A 21,098-nucleotide genomic window follows, 5' to 3' on the forward strand; every position below is an offset into this window, starting at 1 on the left:
TTCTATTGTTAGCAAGGTAAAAACGTTAATTAAAAACTTCATTTTAAACTTGACTTTTTGAAGCGATGTCAGGGAAATCAAAAAGATTAAATCTTCTGCGGCTGAAAATTCAGCCACTTATAGACTAAAAATTGCTTCTGCGGCTGAAAATTAACGCATGCGCAAGTATTCAAAATAATTTACTTCAAATTCTTAACTTAAATATCATTGTGAGATATTTTTTAGGAATTTGAAGAGAATTTGAAGATAATTTAAAAAATACAATGAGCGACCTATCGATTGGAAAATCTTTTGAGAATTTTGAAGAAGCGGATATCTTCATCTCTAATTTCTGTAAAATTAATTTTCATCCTATCAGGCAAAGACACAATGTGACGGTTGCAGCTTGCAACAAAAAGGTAGAACTTTTTTAAATAAATGGATAGGGTTTTAAAGGATTTTAGGCCTAATAAAGCCTATGTTCATATACTTCAACTTAAGGATTTTAGGCTTAATAAAGCATATGATCATATACTTCATTTACTTATTATTTATAATTTTCAAATACCAAGTTGTTATATATCTTTGGAAATAGCTTAATATCAATAAATAAAATGTGAAAAAATTTCACAAAAAGTTATGACGTTTTTAGTGACTAGTTTCTGATATTTTTGTTGATTAACCTCAAAAATTGTTTTTTTTCTCACTAAAATTATTATAACATTTTCAATTCTTATGTAAATGCTTACAACTAGGTACGTAACTTAAAAATTTTAAATTGACTAAACAGTAAAATGTTATATATCTTTAGAAAGCCCTACAGTACAGTATTTTAATAGCGAAAATAATTATAAAAATTGAACAATTCAACAAAATGTTATGAGGTTTTTAGTACCAATTTTGTTATATATGGTTTTAAATTACTATAACTTTATCAGTTGTTATCTATATGACTATAACTTGGTATCAAAAGATGGTGCAGGAGTAGACTACAAATTTTGTTTACTTCAAACCATTGGGTGTATACGGGGGGCTAGAGCAGGATCCAACCACCATCTTTACCCCTAATAAATGAGAATTTCATTTAATAAAATTGTTTTTGTTTTTCTCTTTAAATTTGTAGTTTACCTATGCTAGAAGTTGTATTAATTTGCATTAATACAACTTCTTTTTAAGTTTTATTAATCCTGACTATTGCTAAATATGGATGTATTGCGATGGTTAATCACACATACTTTCAAAAAGAATTCATTTTTATAGATATTGTTTGCTTTAATAATAAAAAGTCAAACTAGTATATGTTATTATTATTATTGTGTCAGGTCAGGTTATCCTGCTACTGGTAACATGTAATCCAGTACAATCTGCATCATGTTAACTTTAAGAAAGGCAGTTGTAAAATATTGCTTCAACACTTTCATAATGACATTTAAATGTCATTATAGAGAACCATCCAAACCACAAAAGTGTGGAAAAATTGATGTAAAACATACCAAAAAAAATAAATAACTAGATTTTACTAGTTTACAAAAAACATGAGTGGTGCATGGACTAAGAGAGTAGGTAAAGGCGGAGGGGGCATGCTTCCTCCACCCTTTGAATTAAGCTGATTCATAATTCAGGCATTCGCTTATTATCTCATAAACATCAGGTAAATTTCTCAGAACTTTTGCTTGTTAAGTTCTTGAGGAAGTTCATCAAGATAATATTCAAATGTTTTAAGCCGAAACTTATATAATTTTGTTACGCAGAAGGTGAGTTTGGTAATGCATTGAAGCGAGAAGGTCTTAGGGCTCTATCTATTATTTCGTGCAAAAGATTAGAAAATTGATGCAAATATCGATACACTTGTACAAAGACCAAGAAACAAATTAATTCTTATAAGTTTTTCTAATCTAAAATAAACAATCAAAACACAACACTAGTATGAGCTCTCAGGTAATAAAAATGTTAATTCCAGTAAAAATTTTCACAAGGAATTAGTATTTTTTTAAAAAAATATTTTAAAATGTCGTTATTTAAAGTTATACATTTTAATATAACAATACCTTTTACCACATAACAACATAAGAGTATCCATTTTTCAGAAGGGGCACAATTGACTTGGGGTAAAGAGTGCGTCCTTCTCCCTCTGCAACCTAAAAAATTATTCCATTTAAAAATATATCATGAAATGTCATTATTTAAATTTGCTATATCTTTTTGCTAGTTACACTACTTGCTGTACCATTTTGTAAGTTACACTACTTGCAGTCCTATTTTGCATGTTACATTACTTGTGGTAATATTTTGTACACTTAACTATAACTCACAAGCAGACATCTGTTACAATCTGTTACTGCTAAATATATTATTAATTACATATTTAAAGATGGTTAGTAAATAATTTTTGACCATTTGTTTCTTTGTCACAAAAATTGGCAGCAGAGTTTAAACTGGAGTTCTTAAATTCAATATAAATTTTTTAATATTGTAAAGACTCAGCACATATGACATGAAAATTTAGTAGTGTGCGCCATCTGCCATCAATGTTTTCGTTAATAAATTTCAATAGGTGATTTTCTAATAATTGTAAAACCACTTTGCTTTTAAGCACACATAACTTTCACCACGGCTATGAAGTCTTATCTACCCCTATAATAACAGTAACTAATAAACTTTATGTAATAAAAAAATAAAACTTTAATTTCATTTAATAGGTTAGAATCAGCAGTCAACTTCCACAGGAAATCAAATACTGGCAATTATATTGGGAGTGTAAACATTTTGGTAATTTTAAAAGCCGAGGAAACGAGAAAAGAAAAGTTCAGCATGTCTTTGCCTAGGGCTGTCAATTTAAAATTGCTCTTACTTATAATCCCCTTCTCAATAAATTTCTTGTCACCAAAGCCGATTTAGAACACAAAAACCACCCAATTTGTTCAGAAATATATTCTCTCTATCATGATATCCGAAAGCCAATTCCAGAACGACAGGGAGAACTTGACAGCATGCTTGTTATGCATGCCAATCCAATGCTTGTAGCAGATGTTTTACATAGAGAAGGATCACATGTACGAATAAAAGATTTATATAACAGAAAACAAAAACTATTAAAAAATCTTGGCACTGTGAATGATACCATTCTGAATGCTCTTGCACAGCCTGGGGTTATTTATCGCATTATAACAGACGTCAATAACCATTTTGAGGTTTTATTTTTTCAGACTGTCCAACAGCAAATTAATTTTACAAAATACAAAGAAGTTATACAAATGGATGCAACATATAAAACCAATAAAATGCATTACTCACTGTACACTTTATTAATTGAAGATAACAATGGATTGGGATAACCCGTTCCATTTGGTGTTTTGGCTAAAGAAGATCAAGCTCATTTAGAGAAATTTCTGGAGTTGTTTTTGGAGCTAAACAATCCATTAGGGGTTCATTGCTTTGTTGTAGATAAAGATTTGGCAGAAATTAATGTTATCAAGACAGTTTTTCCAAATATACATATTAACATTTGCTATTTCCATGTCTTAAAGGCTGCTGATAAGTATCTTTTAACTCTTAATGGAAAACATGATAAAAAGTCTTGCATGAACCAATTTGAAATTTTGCTACAGTCTAAATCTTCTGATGACTTTGATAACGAACTAATTAAAATCCAAAATATGTCATTGCAATTTTACAATTACATTATCGAAAATTGGGCTCCCTATAAAAATAACATAACTTTATGTTGCGACTCCAGCATAATGCATCTTCAGAATAGAACTAACAACAGAATAGAAAGATTTCATAACACACTAAAACGAGTGTTGGGCTCGGCACAATTACCATTAGATGTTTTAATAAAGAATTTATTGACCATAATGGACGTTCGAACATATGAAACCCATCACCGTCAGTTTGATATGACTTTGAAAACTGCAATTGTATCTCAGCCAAATGTCGCCGAATATTACAAACATTTCACAGACTATGCAGCAAGATTAATTTCTAAGCAAATAGAAGTTGAAGGATCAAAAAAAGTATTCCGTTGTTAAATCTGATAACCAGTGGAAAGTAAATTATAATGATATAGGCACTTTAAGAAATGTGGAAGGCTTTAATTGTTCTTGTGGGATGCCAACGCAAATGGGGATTCCTTGTTGTCCCCTTATTGCTGTTTGGAAGTTTACTAATGAACCGCTTTTTCAACCACTTTCAGTTTCTTCGAGGTCTACTGTACTTGTAGTATTTACATTTAGTCTGTTTACAAGAATTTTTCACAATTTGAGTTCTTAATCTTGAATATACAGTAATATACTTAGTAAATTAAATATTATTTTCAAAGTAAACAACAAATACTTAGTAAAAGCTACATAGTATTCTTTATAGTTTTTAGTATAGTTTATAGTTTTTAATATAGTTATAGTTTGTAATACTTTTTGATAAATTCTTTAAAGTTGATTCGCTCAATTTTTTAAAAGTATTTTTGTTTAGATGGAAAAGGGAGACATCTCAATATTTTTCTAATGGTGCAAATATGGCAGTTTTTTATTCTACCGGTTCTGTGACACAGAAAAACTTTGATGTTCCCAAAAACACCCGAAACGACAGATTTAACAGTGTAATGGTTTTTCTTAAAGATTTAGCTTCCATCATAGCAGATCAACCAATTTCTGCTTTTAATGGAAATATTAGGGCAGTTGAAAAGTTCAAAATGTTGATAATGTATCAAAACAACTCTGCATTGAATGTTTGTTTGCAGAACCTTATTGATGAACTGAAACCGGAAATGCCCACTACACCTGAAGTTATGCCACTGGAGACTACACCATTGCATGAGTCCTTGTCATCTCTGGAATGTGCTAACAACATTAATTCAACCGCAACATCATCTGTTGATTTTTCAATAGTCTCAGCTGTAGACAAAGACGTTTTAGAGTTGACGTTGCTTAAAGATAAATTACCTCAAACAACAACGCTTTGTAAAAATGTTAAATTGACATCAGGAGAAAAAAATAATATAGGTGCTAAGTTCAATGCGTATTCAACAACATGCTTAAGTCAAGTAGATTTTCAACAACTGCCTAAATCTCGTGGTCGGCCGGTTAGAAAACGTGCAAGGCCTTTTAAAATTAAAGAAAGTTACTCTTCACAGTTAAAAGAACAAAGCATAACAAAAAAATCAAAAACAGTTTCCTTAAATATAGGACAAAAACTAAAAAAGGATGTAAATAATAGCATTTGTTTTGCATGTGGATCTTAGGAGCCACCGATGGACATTTCTCTGATCGACTGGATTGCCTGCAGTAATGATTGTGGGTGTTGGTTTCATTACTGCTGCTTATTAACCAATTAACAGAAATGTCTAGATTTTTGTTGTGCTTGGTGTTGCAAAAAAATAAATTAAGAAACATTGCTATTTAAAAAAAGAAATAAAATGCTTTCAATCAATATATAAAATTTCTTATTTTTTATTATTTATTTTGATTATTAATATTTTAATTATTTATTTATCAATATTCAGAAAAATTATCTAAAAATCAAGTTTTTCCCTTTCCGTATGTTATCTGCATAAAGAATTTATTATTTGTAGTTTGTAAAAATGTTTCTATATGTTAATGATTAACAATGCAGTGCTTTATTTTGTAGATCCCGTATAAAAATCAACTTTGAGTTTTACATGCTTTTTATATGCAATAGTATATTTTTTATTTTTAGTTCATGAAAATATTTGTATATGTTAATTGGAGCTGTATGATATTATTGATTTTGTTTTGGCTTTAGATGACTGTTAGACCATTAGCAGGAAATTACCACATGTGTGTAGTAAACGTTTTATTTTGTATGTGTAACTTTATAATTATAATTTTTTTTTTTTTCTACTTTGTATTCATATTGTATTCAAGAACTTTTTTTTTTGTTGAGTTTTTTTTTTTTTTTTTTTTTTTTTTTTTTTTAGTTTTAATTTGTTGAGTTATTTATATTATTAAATTTGACTTCATAAGACTTTAATTATTATTTTTGATTTTTAGTTTATGATAGAGAATTGTTTTGTGTTAATTTGTTTTTTTTTTTAGATAAAGATGACTTAAATACATCTTGGAAATAACTAATGTGTAGTTACTATTTTTAAATAAATGCTTTGAAGATTATAAAGATGTTTTGAAGCCACCTCCACGTTATATTATTGTAAAATAGTTATGTATACAGATATTCAATGTTATTCAACGATTTTATTTATGGATATTTTAAAAAATTAAAAGACGGTTGGCTATAGGAGAATTTGATTTGAAATACTTATCAATGTTATTGAACGATGCTATTAATGGATATTTTGAAAACCAAAAATCAGTTAGCTATGGGGGAATTTATTAAATTTTTGAATTAGTAGATAATTAATTGATTAGTTAACAATTACTTTAATTCATTATGGATATGTTAGTCATTTTTAGTATATCGTGACGTTAGAATGATAATGTTCTATCTCCTTTTTTTAAACTGACAAAACAATAATTTGTTATTACCATCTAAATTTTTAAACTTACAACACAATAATTTGTTCAATGAATTGTTTGTATATAATTTGTTATATATATTAAATGATTATAAAAATTAATTTGTAAATTGATTGCCTAAAACGGTATTTTTTGCTTAAACGGTATTGATTGCTTAAAACGATATTGCTTATTATTTAGTAAGTATTATCAATCAGGGGTGTCCCGGATAAGCTAACCGGCCAGATATTCGGGCAGAATTGAAACGAACCAACCTCTATACAAGTTTTGCGACATCAGTTAGGAAGGAAATGTGAACTTTCTGTTAAATGCTCTTGCCGCGGTGCTAAGACCGTTAGAACGTCATCTGATATCCGGAATCTTGCCGAATAATAATTTTATCAGGCTTACGATACACTGGATATTTCATGTTTAAAATAAAGATACACAGTTTTGGTACCTAACAAGTTGTTTGGAAAAAACGAAAAAACCTAAAATAAATATTTTTAAATGTTATATTTTTAAATAATTAAATTTTAATGACTTTTGTTCAATATTGTTATTGTTATTAAAATACTATTAAAATTATATATTACAAATCCATCAATTTATCACTAATCTATAATTTTATTTACATTATGATAAATAAACAATAACATTTTTTCACGTTGAGGTAACATCCTCTAAACAATAAACTCTTCGAAAACAGAGAAAATGCAATTGGCGCTTGTAATTTAAGGGCTAGATTCTTTAACAGTTTAACTTCAGTGTTACTTAAATCAGCAAATCTATAATATGCAGTATATATATAATATTAAAAAAAGTTAATAATAAAAATAATAAAAAGTTTTTAGAATGCATGACTACAAGATTTTGTTACCTCGATTTCTTTTATATTTTCGAAGTTATAAAAAGCAAGAATTAAAATCATTTACTTTCTTTCTTTAATATTTTACAAAAGCTTCTATTAGAATTGATCTTCCTTGTTCTCTCTTTTTTTTCCTTTCATTAATTTCTCTCTTATTCTCAGGAAGCAGTTTGAGCTTGTAGCTAGGGTTAATTATGGTGGGTAAAACTTATCTTTTATCACTTGTTATACTAAGATTTTTGTGAGAAAAAGAATCTTTTATTTAAAGATTTTTCATCTTTATAAAGTTTCCAGGAGTTGTGAAAAACGACTTCTGAACAGATTTTTTACATTTTTACCACAGCAATCAATAAATTTGAATTCCAAACAAAACTCGCTATTTTAAATATTTATCGCTTGCTATACCTAATATAATAAATTTTTGAATTACATTCGTAATTCGTCCAAACATATCTAACCGGATAATTTTTGATTATACGTTTATTCGGTATCCGGCTGGATAATTCGAGTATGCTATCCGGATACCCCTATTATCGATGGGTATGAAATCAAATATCAATCACAAAATTATAATGTTTTATCTCTTATTTTCTAATTTTAAAGAAAACCTTTTGCTTTTTTATTATTATACTGTTCTTATATTATAATTTAAATATATTAATCTTATGTTTTTTTATTTATATCATAATTAAAGTACTTGTTTTTATTCATTGCAACTTTAATTTAATAACGTTGGAATTTGCAATTAGTATTAAAACAAACAATTTTTTAAATAAAAAGTAATAATATTTTAAAACTATTTATAAATAACAAGTAATATAAATTTATCAATATAAACTGTAAATAATTTAAATAATAAATTCTCCACAATAAAAATGGGAGATAAAATCAGAGTTGTTAACAAGGTCAAAAATAGCAATTAATCACATAAACAAAATGTTGTAAAACTTTTCATAAATTATTTACATCAAAATTAATACATTCATTATGCGCATTTAATTTTTTGATGTTATCATTTATTTGTCATCTCGATGTAACTTTGCGCATGCGTTAATTTTCAGCCGCAGAAGCAATTTTTAGTCTATAAGTGGCTGAATTTTCAGCCGCAGAAGACTCAAGCAATCAAAAATGACTGTCTTTGCTTTTAGAACTTAGATTTACCATTAGAAGTTTGTGATAGTAAAAAATAATAAGGGTGTTATCTAATAAAAGATACAGACCCAGATAACACATCGAAGTCCTGCCGACGTCTTTTAGACGTCTTTGTTATAATCAGCCCTACGTCAGCTAAAGACGTCGGCTAAAGACGTCGGCTAAAGACGTCGGCTAAAGACGTCGGCTAAAGACGTCAGCTAAAGACGTCGGCTAAAGACGTCGGCTAAAGACGTCGGCTTGTTTGCGATCTGATCACCGGTTCTATGTCGGCCCAATTTAAATGGCCCGACGTCCAAAAAATGGTATTTTGCCGACCTCGGCACATTTACATTATTGTGACTTTGGAAAAGAGGTGAAACAGTCGGTTGGGCAGCAAACTGATCATCGGTCTTGAGTGAGCACAATATTAATATTCTTTCCCCGTTCTTATGTAAACTGGACTTTGTTTAAACACACTAGTTCATCGACGTACCAAAAGCAACGAATAAAAAAAAGGCCACCAAACTTTCAATGAGAACGTGATTTAATTGCTATTATGAATTCAGCACATAAAGCATGGAGCAATTTAAAAAAAAATCCAATGAATTTGTCGCAAAATAGTTCAAGGACACTTTAATTTTGTATCAACTGTTTAAATCAATATCTTTAAAACTTGAAAAGAATTTGATTTAAATAAATCCACATTTTATTTGTTTTAAGAAAAAAGTAAAAATCATTTATTTATAATAATGTATATATTATAACTACTACAATATGCGGATTCTGGCTCATTGATACTTTTCCATACTTAAGGAATTCAAGATGGTGTTGTGTTTTTAAAATGTAAAAATGTTATTAGATTTCCATCTCATTGTTAATATCATGCCGGAACCTGCAAAGAAGTATAAAACTGTATCTTTTTCGTAATTTATTTTAGAACAAAGAGTTGATCATAGTCCATAAATGTAAAGCACGGTTTTAGTTTGTAGTGTCCAATGGCTAGGGTATGAATTCCGTCTTGTAAGATGTGTCTTTTATCATCGTTAGCGCTGAGAGCGACTTTGTTGATTTCTTCGGTGTAAATGTTATGTTCATGTGATCGGAAGACGTTCATGGTTGCAAGCTTTTCCATCTTATTCATTAAGCAGTCTTTATAATCTTGATGAGTGATGTGTTTTTGAATATTCTCCATGGTTTGTTATTTTAAAAAAAAATTTATTCTTTAAAAATTTCACCACAAGGTATTGATAACTTCTTGAAAGTCAAGACCTTCATTCAATTTTTTTAAGACGTAAAGACACAAATGACCACAATAAGACGTGTTACCAAATTGCACTCTTTCACTGTTATAATAAACCAGGCTTTTCAAGTATTTAGTCAATTCAACAAGAGGAGGCTGAGCATAAGAGTCGAAGCTGTATTTTTTGTCAGCGTCTTTATACCAGCACACCCAATGAAACCCACCAGTGCTTGAATCTCCTGTATTCACAATACCACATTCTTTTTTTCTTGGCTTTTTTGGTAACTCATCCCTGACAAACACGCCTCGAAAGTTTTTTAATTTTAACTGTTTAGCAGCCTTTATCAATTGAAAGTTAGTTAAAGCTTCATTAGGTAAAACAATTCCTTCTACGTCAATCCATTGAAAGTCGATCATTTTTTTAATTTCTTAAAAAGTTTATCCGAATTTTTTAACAAGCGATTTTCATAGAATAGCACCTAAAAAGGGTATACTATTAAAGGGTGAGTTAGGTCCGAGTAATAAACCAGCTCCAACAGATTGATAACCTTTTCCAGTTTTAATGAAGAGTCCATCACCGTGAACATTTTTAGTCCATGGGGTGATAAACAATCCTTCTCCACCTAAAGTTTTTATCTTCATTCCTTTTCCATTTTTGCTCATGTAAAAAAGACCTCTTCCTGCAATTTTATCAACCATAGCAGAGCCTGCAGAAGAACCTACACCTGCTAACAATCCAGTGGCGAGAGCAGGAACAACCTTTGTGGCAAGAGTGCTGCCTATCATACCTAGTAACGGTAAAAGAGCTCCGATGAAACCTCCTTCTATTTTCGAGTTGTATGCAATTTGTCTTTTGCTCAATTTAAGAGTGACTCCTTTACCAGCTTCATACGCTTTTCTAATTTTGTTCAATTGCGAATTAGTGATAGCGAGAACATGTTTACCGTTCAAGTCTTGATGAGAAAGCTTAATGCTAGTATCGGTTTTATCATGCATGGCTTTTTTAATTTTATCAGATTGACTCTGCGAGATGTTAATTTTGATGTTTTGATAATTGCTCATTTTTTTATGTATTAAAAATTATTTATTTCACTTCTCGAATATGATATCGTATTGTAATATCCTCTCCACGAAAATCAACCAAATCTCCATTCTGATCAATGATACGAGTAACCATTGTTGAAATTTCAAACAGTTTAACAGGAAGATAAATCAAATGTATTGGTCTCTCGATGATTTTGTAGCCAGGACTAACATTTGGATAAAAGGAGTAAATACAATTGAGTTGGGTTCCATTAATATTGGATGATCCGATAACGTTGTTAACGATTCTGATGGTGTTAATGCTTGAAATTCTAACGATATGATCCGACTCGTATTCGGAATTGGAATTTAATTTTCTTTTAGTAAACCCTAAAACTGAAGAGATGCTATTCTCCACATTAAAGTCAATCAAATAATTCAAGCCAAGTTTAATGGTTGATTTTAAAGTATTAAGATTGATTCCAATTTGAAGGTTGTTTGGAGAGTAATTAATTTTATTTGCAATAATATAACTTCCACGTTGAGCTGTTTTTATTGTGTTAAAAATAGACTTTTGCAAATACTCATTGATGTCTTTAATGTCATAGCTTCCTGATGGAATGATAATGTTCTCCCAATGAGCTCCATTGTTCATGCTGTATTTGAAAGAATTGTTTTTACTGTTTACATTTGGAATGCTATTGTAAGTCTCAAGACCGAGAAAAGCCATTTCATAACTTTTTCCTTCGACAAAAACAATTTTATCCAAAAAATCAGTGGTGATAACACTTGATTTTCTATCTACATCGATTATTATACCTGTCATTTTTAAAATAAGAATTATTTTTTAAATTGTTTTAGAAAAATAAAAAATTGTCAAACCCGCTTCGGTACTTTCCCTCGTTCTTTTTAGAAGAGAGATCAATAACGGCAAATCCGTGAGGTTCATTCCAGCAATGATTGCAAAAGGCTTTAAAATCTTCTATTTTCATATCGCACGAAACGTGGTCTTGATAAATGTGATTAACACTTTTTTGGTCTTGTTTAAAGAGACAAATAAAGTTAGCATTTTCTCTGATGGTATGTCTTGGAATCTCGAAATAGTTTTGAGCGAGGTAAAAGCAGTCGACGTTAGAGTGTCTTCCTCGGATGTAATATTTTTCGCACTTGTATTGATTAGTTAATTGCAAATCGTCAAAGATCATCAAATTGTTTTTGGATGAATCAAGATCTTCTGGTTCTGGCACATCATCAGCCGTTTCAAAGAATTGACACTCCATATCATCATTGTCGGAATATTTTTTTGAAAGATCGTTAATAACATCTTCATGGATTAAATTCAATTTTTCCATTTCGTCTTGTACATCATCCGTTAACAAATCAACAATATCCTTTTTAGGAAGTTTATTTTCGAAGGATCTTTTGAGTATTTTGTATTCAGGTTGAAAAAGGGATTTTCCAAAGACATACAATCGGTTGTAATCTAGCCATCCCGGTCTGAGAAGTAGATTGAGCAGCAACGTTGTTTTTCCATATCCAGACTTTCCAACGATGATTCCTCGAATGCTTCTCGGTAAAAGCTTGCTGTTGTTTCTTTTGGTTTTTCCAATTTTACACGACAATTTCATCACTTCCATATTTTTTATATTAAAAAAGTTTTTATATATGTTAAAATGTATTGCGTTAAGTGTAGAAGAGAGACTGAAACCATTCACTTGAAAAACGAGATCACAAAAAACAACAGACCTATGCTTAAAGGAACTTGCGTCATCTGCGGAACGACTAAATGCAAATTTGTTTCTTCGCATGAGCTTAGCGGAGGAGACTTGGTGGAATCGATCAACAATTTTTCAAAAAAAATAAAGCTTCCATGGGCAAAGTTTCCAGGAGAAATGCACGTTCCAGGAATGAATTTTGCAGGGCCTGGCACCAATTTAGATAAAAGGCTCACTTCCACAGACATGTATCAAGAGTGGAGCAAACCGGTGGATAGAGTGGACAATGCCGCATATCACCACGATTTAGCTTACAAGTATTTTAACGACAAGCAAAACAGAAATTTAGCAGATCGAATGATGCTTGAAGAAATGGATTCTATACAAAATCCTACTCAGAGAGAAATAAGCGAGCGAAAAATCATTGAACCCATCATCAAAGCTAAAGCTAAATTTGGATTGGGTGTGAGTGATTTGAAATGGACGGATCAGCTTGCAGAGGAGCTTCATAAACCGGTGATTCATCATTTTAAAAAAAGAAAAGTGATTGTAAACGACATTGATGAAATATGGGCTGCTGATTTGGTTGATATGAAATCGTTTTCAAAATTCAACAAGGGCGTAAAATATTTACTCATGGTGATCGACGTGTTTTCAAAGTATGGATGGATCGTTCCGTTAAAAAGCAAAACAGGTCTTGATGTAGCTATCGCTCTAAGCAAAATATTTGAGGAGAGAAAGTGTGTCAAATTGTGGGTAGATAAAGGAAAAGAGTTTTACAACAAGCACGTGAGAGCGTTGGGTGTGCAATTATACTCCACTGAAAACGAGGAAAAAAGTTGTGTTGTCGAGCGATGGAACAGAACGATGAAAGAGAGAATGTTTAAATATTTTTCAGCCAACAATACCAATAAATATATTGACGTATTAGATGAGATGGTGAAAAATTACAACAACACAAAGCACTCTTCTATCAAAATGACACCAGTTGAAGCTAGCGATGAAAAGAATAAAGGTAGGGTATGGTGGAATCTGTATGGAAAGGATCAAACATTACCAGCAAAACCAAAATTCTTAATGGGTGATCAAGTGCGGATTGTAAAAAAGAAGTCTCATTTTGAAAAGGGGTATACACCGAGATGGACAGAGGAGGTTTTTACAGTGTCAAAAGTTCAGTATACGAATCCACCCACGTATAAAATCTCTGACGCTAACGGTGAAGAAGTTCAAGGCACCTTTTACGAGCAGGAGATGCAAAAGACACATCAAGACATATTCAGAATTGAAAAAATCATTCGCAAAACCAAGAGCAAGTCGTTAGTCAAATGGTTGAGATATCCAGACTCGTTCAACTCATGGGTGGATAATAATGAATTGTTAAGTTTGCAAAAATGATCTAAAATTTAATTTTTAATATGTAAAATGCATGCTCCTCACAAGTTTTTTAGAAATGTTGCCTCAGCAGAAGTTCACAGTTTGGATTTGCAATTAAAAATTTTGGAATAGAGGGTTAGAGAGTTGGAGGAAAGAAGACCAAACAACATTATTATATCTACGAAAACGTTAGATCATCCACCTTATTTCAACGTTAATGAACAATATGAGATTTTTGCTCAGAAAGACATTAAATTTGCTGCTCTCTCACATACAATGATAGCTTTATCCATTGGGTTGAATTTGGAGAAAGGTGTTGCAGTGATAACATTAATGAATAAAATTACTGATCAATTGAATTATAGAAAAAACGAAGCTATTATTTCAGAGTCTGTAGATGATGTTATTATGGACGTGAATAGTAACAGCAAACAGGACGTGATTGTTAAAAAAGGAGAAAAACTTTGCAAGATTAACTATATTGATTTAAAATAGTTTTTTTATTGATAAAAAAATGGAAATATTGAATGAAAAACTTTATCCAGTTCTTCCAACAGCTCCTGCAGATGAAGGACATAGTTACCGGCTTCAGAAAATAAGCGAGATACAAAAAGAGATAGAGAGTGAAAAAGCAAAAAGAGTTCATCTAAGCAAAAAGTATCATCGCGTGTTTAGGATCATTTCTAATGTAGATAATACAATGCAAACCTTATGCATTGCTTTGGGTGTGACTGGAATTGGTCTTTTATCAACCATCGCTGCTGCCCCTGTTGCAATTGCGTGTGAAGGTGTGGTTATTGGAATGGGGTTTTTATCCATTGTAGGAGGACGAGTCAACAAAAAACTGACATTGAAAGCGGAAAAACATGAAAAGATCAAAGTATTGGCAGAGTCAAAATTGAATACGATTAGCGAGCGCATTTCCAAAGCGTTGATGGATGAAAAAATAAACGATTCAGAGTTTCAATTGATTCTTGATGAGCTTCAAAAATTTAAATCCTTGATGGAGGAAATACGAACCAAAACCAAAAAGGGAATAGATGAAGTTACTAAAGAAAACTTGATCCAAAAAGGACGAGAAGACGCGATTCAAACGTTTAACAATTTGTTTAAGAAAGGATCAACGTAGTCGTAAAAACCAATTTATGTTTTTTTCCACGTATTTTAAGAAAGGATCAACGTAGTCGTAAAAACCAATTTATGTTTTTTTCCACGTATTTTAAGAAAGGATCAACGTAGTCGTAAAAACCAATTTATGTATTTTTTTCAACGTATTTTAAAAAGATGTTTTTCTTTAAAATACAAGACCTGAATAAAAGGGATGAAATTGTGAAAGAAATTAATGACAGACGAAAGAGGATTTATCAGAACAGCGTGAATGACAACATTTCAGATACGAATCTTCAGACTGATGTGAGCAAGCTTTACAAGCCTCTGATTGATAGCAATGAAAAGATGATCAAAAGCCTGTCAGTCGATCAAAAAAAGAAAAGACCTTTCGAAGTGAACAAAGTTGGAGATAAAATGTGCATTGGAAAAATGGAGGTTGAAATAGATGGAAATGATATCATTGTCGGTGAAGAAAGGTATAATGGAACAAAAGGTCTTTGGGAACTGATGACTGAATTAACAATACCAAAGAACTATTCCAATGAAGATTTGCAAAATTATGAAAAAATTTTAATGGACAGTGATGCTATAAGATCTGATTCGCAACCGCATAAACCGAAATCATCAAGAAGACCAAAGTATCAACAACTTATTGCTCCTATTTGGGAAAAAATGATGCGTATTGAAAAAGGTAAAAAAGGTCGCGGTGTCATTATTCTTCCGAGCGATCCTAATGCGTTGGTGGAAAAGCTTGAATTGAGCATAGCTGCATGGCATGCTGGAAACACGGCTTCAAGAAACGAGGCTGTTGCTATTTGCGATGAGCTGTTGAGACAAGGAGAGATTAATAAAGAGGAATATAAATCGTTAATGAAGACTATTGATAAAATTATTTAAAAAATTGTTTTATTTAAAAAAATGCTCATTGTGAACAAAAGAAGATATGTTTAAAAGAACGTTGTTGGTGGAGGTGGTATTGTAGACATGATTAAAAATTTCATAAAAAGAGCAGCTGCGTCAAGTGTGTCAAAAGCAACAGTGAATTTGCTTAAAAATGCTGCAACAAGCAAAATTGGACAAGAAGCGATTACAGCTGCAAAATCTGCTGGGACAGAGTTAGCCCTTTCAGCCATTTCCACTGCTAGAGATGTGGCTATTGGCAAAGGTAAAAAGACCATTGAGAAATTAAAAACTGGTTCATCTATTCAAAGTAAGAAAATGTCTAAAAAGAACGCGATTCGAATTCAAGATCTGGTGAAAATAGGACAGGGCATGAAAATAGTATGAAGATAGCATTCTGTTGCGATGACTTGCAATGAGAGACATTTAAATGAATTAAATAATTTTTTTATTATATAAAAAATGATAAGTACTGAGCGATTAAGAGTTACTGAGAACCCAGAGTATGATATTGGTATTGAAAAAGTTGATTTTTTTGAGTATCTTCCAACCAATCTCGATTTAAATTCTTCAGGCACGATTACTTTTGAGATTGACTGTCAATCGATTCAAACAGTACCATCAGAGGCTTACATTCTTATTGAAGGAGTGTTGAAAAAGAGCGATGGAACCTTTTACGATGCTAAAGACAACATTGCACTGGTGAACAACGCTTTGATGTATTTGTTTAATGATGTGACTTATGACTTGTCGGGAGAGCAAGTGGAAAGAGTGATGTATCCAGGTCCAGCCACCACCATACTTGGATTGATGAAATATCCTTATGGATTTCAGTTTGCTGATGGATTAAAACAGATGTGGTATATGGATACGTCAAATCTTGTTGAAAATGAAGGATTTAAAGTTAGACGAGACCATTTGTTTGCAGACACTACATCCGTTGGCGCTTTTTCGTTTAAAATTCCGTTGAAGCACATTTTTGGATTTTGCGAAACCTATGACAAAGTTGTTTATGGGTTTAGGCATACCATCACCTTTACAAAGAAAGAATGTGATGATGCGATTTATAGAGCGGAGAGCGTTAGTGCAGGAATGATCAACCTTAAAAAATTCAGACTTTATATGCCTCGCGTTGAATTGGATATTTCGAAAAAGACTGATTTCATGAATTTAATGGCTAAAAAGATTCCCATTCAAGTGGCTTATAAATCAAACAAATGTGAAAGGCAACTTATTCCAGCTGGTCAGACAGAATTTACCTGGTCGCTTGGAAGAGTCACTGACAAAAGCATTCCAAGATTTATCTTGTTCGGACTTCAGACAAACAAAAATTCCAGTCAAACAGTTAATCCGTCACTATTCGACCATTGTGATGTTAGCAATTTTTACGTGACTGTTAATGGAATAAAGTATCCAAATTACAATTACGACTTGAATTTTGGAGAAAAGAGAGTGGATATGGCTTATTCAGATGCGTTCTCTTTTGATGAAAAATATTACGGGACAAATGAACTTGTTTGTCAATCTGGATTGTCCTTGCTTGAATATATAAAATTATATCCGTTGTTCTTTGTAGATATCAGCAAGCAAAAAGAAAGAGTGGCGTCGGAAACAGCTGAATTAGTGGTAAACCTTAAATTTCGAACTTCAACTATTGCAAATACCGTTATTTTTGCAGTGGTGATCTCTGACAAACTGCTTAAATTTGTTTCAGACGGAACCAACATGACTGCTGTTTATTAAGATATCTTTTCGGGAAAAAATTGAATTGAAAAAAAAAAAAATCTTGGTATAATAAAATGAGATATACAACATCGTATTTGAAAAATTTGTTGAATGAAAACGGCGTTAGTAAAACAGCAAACGATTTAATAACGTTGATGATGCTTGGGGTTGAAAATAATTTAATCAGTAAAGATGAGATTTTAGAAAGAGCAAAAGAAAAGAAAATACGTGAAATAAAGGAAAAGAAACCAACCGATCCAAAATGGGAATGGCTTCGTTTTGTTAAGAAAAAGCCCATCACTGTGAGAATAACCAACATTGAAACGGGTGAGGTGACTGAATACAAGTCTCTTTACAAAGCGATGGCAGGAACTGGACGTGGATGGAGATATTTAGAGCGTCGAGATGGAAAGGTGGATAATGGAATCAAGATTGAATTTTTAAATTCTGAAAAGCTTGAAAAACGTAAAAAGCAGCAAAATTGATTTTTTAACTTTTAACATGTTAAAAAATTGACTTAAATAAAATTCTTGGCATAAATAAAAAGATGGAGAGGAAGTATGTGATTGAATTTGATACCATGGGTCGTGCGCATCTGTTTGATGAAGAAAAAGAAATTCATGCGGCTGGATGCGAATTTACTGCACATGACGAGTGGGGAAGAAAGTATACGATTAGATTTGATGAAATGGGTCAAGCACATGTATACGACTCAATAAGCGAAATTTTTGCCAATTATCTTGTTTCATAAGTTTTTAATTCTCCCGCGAAAAGAATTAAAAAACGGTAAAAACTTTTCGAAGAAGAAAATATGCTGAAAGTGTGCCAAGATTTAAAAAAATTGAATTGACTTAAAGAAAATCACGGCAGAGATAAAATGAGTCTCCATTCTTTAAAAAAATTAATTGCTAAAGAGCGAAAAATTGAATGCATCGAAAAAAATTTTCTTTCCGTTAATAAAATGGGTGATAAAACTGATGCTAAAAAGCAAAAAGCAAAAACTACCGCTAAAGAGCGAAAAATTGAAAGTGGTATAAAGAAAAATCTTTCCGTAATAAAAATGGAAAGTAAAATTGTTAAAGATCGAAAAGTATCAATGGCATCATTAAGAAGAGATGCTAAAGAAAGAGCTATAAAAGGCTATACCAGAATGACCAGGGAAGAGCTTGTTGAGGCTATTAAAACAACAATACCTGTCATTGGGTATGGTCCTGCTCCTCGTAGACGAATGACTGAAGCAAGACCGTTGCCTGTTAATGAAAGACCTACCGTGGTTAGGTTTGTTCAACCAGCTGTAAAAGTTTCTGTAAAACCGACAAAAGTAAGGTTTGCTGTTGGTTCTGAAAGACCTGTGCCTGCTCCAAGGCCAAGGTCTGACGACTTGATTTCATTCGAACCTTCTACTCTCTTGCAAAATAGGATGACAAGAGATGAACCCTCTATTCTTAACACACCAGTTATCGATTCAACAAACGTCATTAAACCTAGACCGGTTCCAGCACCAAGACCTTTAATTTCAAGTCTGAAAGCAGATGCAAAAAGTGTGACGTCCTATGTTAAAACTAAGTTTAATGATATTAAAGAATGGATAGATCCTTACGTTCCTGAAGTAGTCAAGAAGAAGGTAAACGAATCAGTGGATCAAATCGATGAAAAGGTAAAGTCTATCAAATCACTTGTATTAAGAACAGTGTATAAACAGCCAGTGTCAAAACCTTTTACAGTAAAGTTTAATATGACTGAACATTCTGCAGAGCGTACTGCTAGACTATTTTCTTACACACCTTCTTCTCAATACCAAGACATTGTTCCTTTTTTAAACTTGGTGAGAGAGTCGGTCATTCAAACCATGGAAGGGGAAAGAAACACCAGAGTAAGAATTATTTTAACGTGTAAAATGAAATCTGTAAGCATCATGACTGGTGAAGAAGTGACTCGGGAAGCAAGCTTTTCATCAAGATCAGAGATTATTCTAGCAGCTACAAATGTAAGAGAGTTAATGAGCGAAATGGAAGAGAAAGTCTTGGAAAGTAGTGTTAAATACAATGCTTTAGGATCTAATTGCACTATATCTAAGATTTTAAGGATGGATATTAACTTTACTGATTATGAACCTCTTAGCGGTTCCTCCTATATTGAACTGTCTAAAGAGCTGAAAGACAAAAAGGCGATCATCAACATGGAAAACGAGGACGATCAATGCTTTAAATGGTCAGTCGCTCGAGCGTTGAATCTGAAAAATAAAAACAACGAAAGAATCGATGAAGACTTGATTAAAAAATCAGAAGAGCTGAATTGGGATGGAATAAAATTTCCCGTCAAGCTTAATAAAATCAACAAGTTTGAAAAGAATAATCCAACTATTAGCATTAACGTCTTTGGGTATGAAAATAAAAAACCTTACCCTTTGCGAGTATCTGAATTTGCTGATCGAAATAACTGTGTTGATTTGTTGTTTATTTCAAACGAAGACACTGACCATTATTGCGTGATTAAAAGTTTGAGTCGGTTATTATCTACACAAACATCAAAAGGTAAAAGAAAACAACATTATTGCAGAAATTGCTTGCAAGGCTATGACCAGGAAGAAAAGCTTCAACATCATCAACCTTATTGTTATGATAACACCTCAGTAAGAATTGAACTTCCTAAAGAAGGGACGACCGTTCAGTTTAAAAACTATCAAAAGGGCATGAAAGTTCCATATGTTGTATATGCAGACTTTGAAAGTTTTATCCAACCCTTCGATGACATTAAGCAACATGGTGAGTCTCATACTAAAAAATACCAAAAGCACGTTCCAAGCTCCTTCTGCTATTACATCAAATGCTTCGACGATAGCCTTTACAAAGGAAAACCAGTCATGTTCACAGCTGAAAGCGATGACGATGACGTAGCTCAAAAGTTTATAACCATGCTTGAATCAGATCTTATAAAGATTTTCGACAAGATTGATTTAATAAAAAAGAAAGTCATGACTGATGAGGATGAAAAGAATTTTAAGGTTGCAACTCTATGTCATATTTGCGAAAAAGACCTTAACGGTGATAAAGTCTTAGACCACTGTCATTTGACTGGAAAGTATCGAGGAGCTGCTCATAACAAATGCAACTTGGATTATAAACTTCCAAAATTCATACCTATCATTTTACATAATTTGTCTGGCTATGACAGCCATTTGTTCATCAAGAAATTAGGTGGAAAGCTCAATTGCATACCCAACAATGAAGAAAAATATATCAGCTTCTTTAAACAAATCAAAGTGAGAGAATTTATTAATAAGAAGGGTAAACTTCAGGAAATATGGAAAGAGCTAAGGTTTATTGACAGCTACAGGTTCATGGGTTTCAAGTTAGAAGATCTAGCTAAAAATCTAAACAACGACCAATGCAAAAACGTTGCTCAATATTACTCTGGAGAAAAGTTTGATTTATTAAGAAAAAAAGGTATTTACCCTTATGACTGGGTGGACTCGATTGAAAAGTTCTCCGAAACGCAATTACCTCCTATTGAAGCATTCTATTCCAAACTGAATGATGAGGAAATAAGCTGTGAAGACT

General features: G+C 31.9%; 1 protein-coding gene across 1 annotated transcript; it reads left to right on the forward strand.

Annotated features, from left to right (window-relative positions):
* The first annotated feature begins 1,778 nt into the window (after positions 1-1,778).
* Positions 1,779-5,218, forward strand: LOC149891348 (uncharacterized). Its single transcript, XM_090082082.1, has 3 exons — positions 1,779-1,917; positions 2,679-4,184; positions 4,450-5,218. The coding sequence occupies exons 2-3, from the start codon at positions 4,090-4,092 to the stop codon at positions 5,216-5,218; spliced, it is 864 nt and encodes a 287-aa protein (XP_089938208.1). The 5' UTR covers positions 1,779-1,917; positions 2,679-4,089.
* The last annotated feature ends 15,880 nt before the right edge of the window (positions 5,219-21,098 follow it).

Source organism: Hydra viridissima, unplaced genomic scaffold (genome assembly GCF_058129835.1).
Source record: "Hydra viridissima isolate aposymbiotic clone 2 unplaced genomic scaffold, HvirCarnegie_v1 scaffold_3, whole genome shotgun sequence".
Lineage (NCBI taxonomy): Eukaryota > Metazoa > Cnidaria > Hydrozoa > Anthoathecata > Hydridae > Hydra > Hydra viridissima.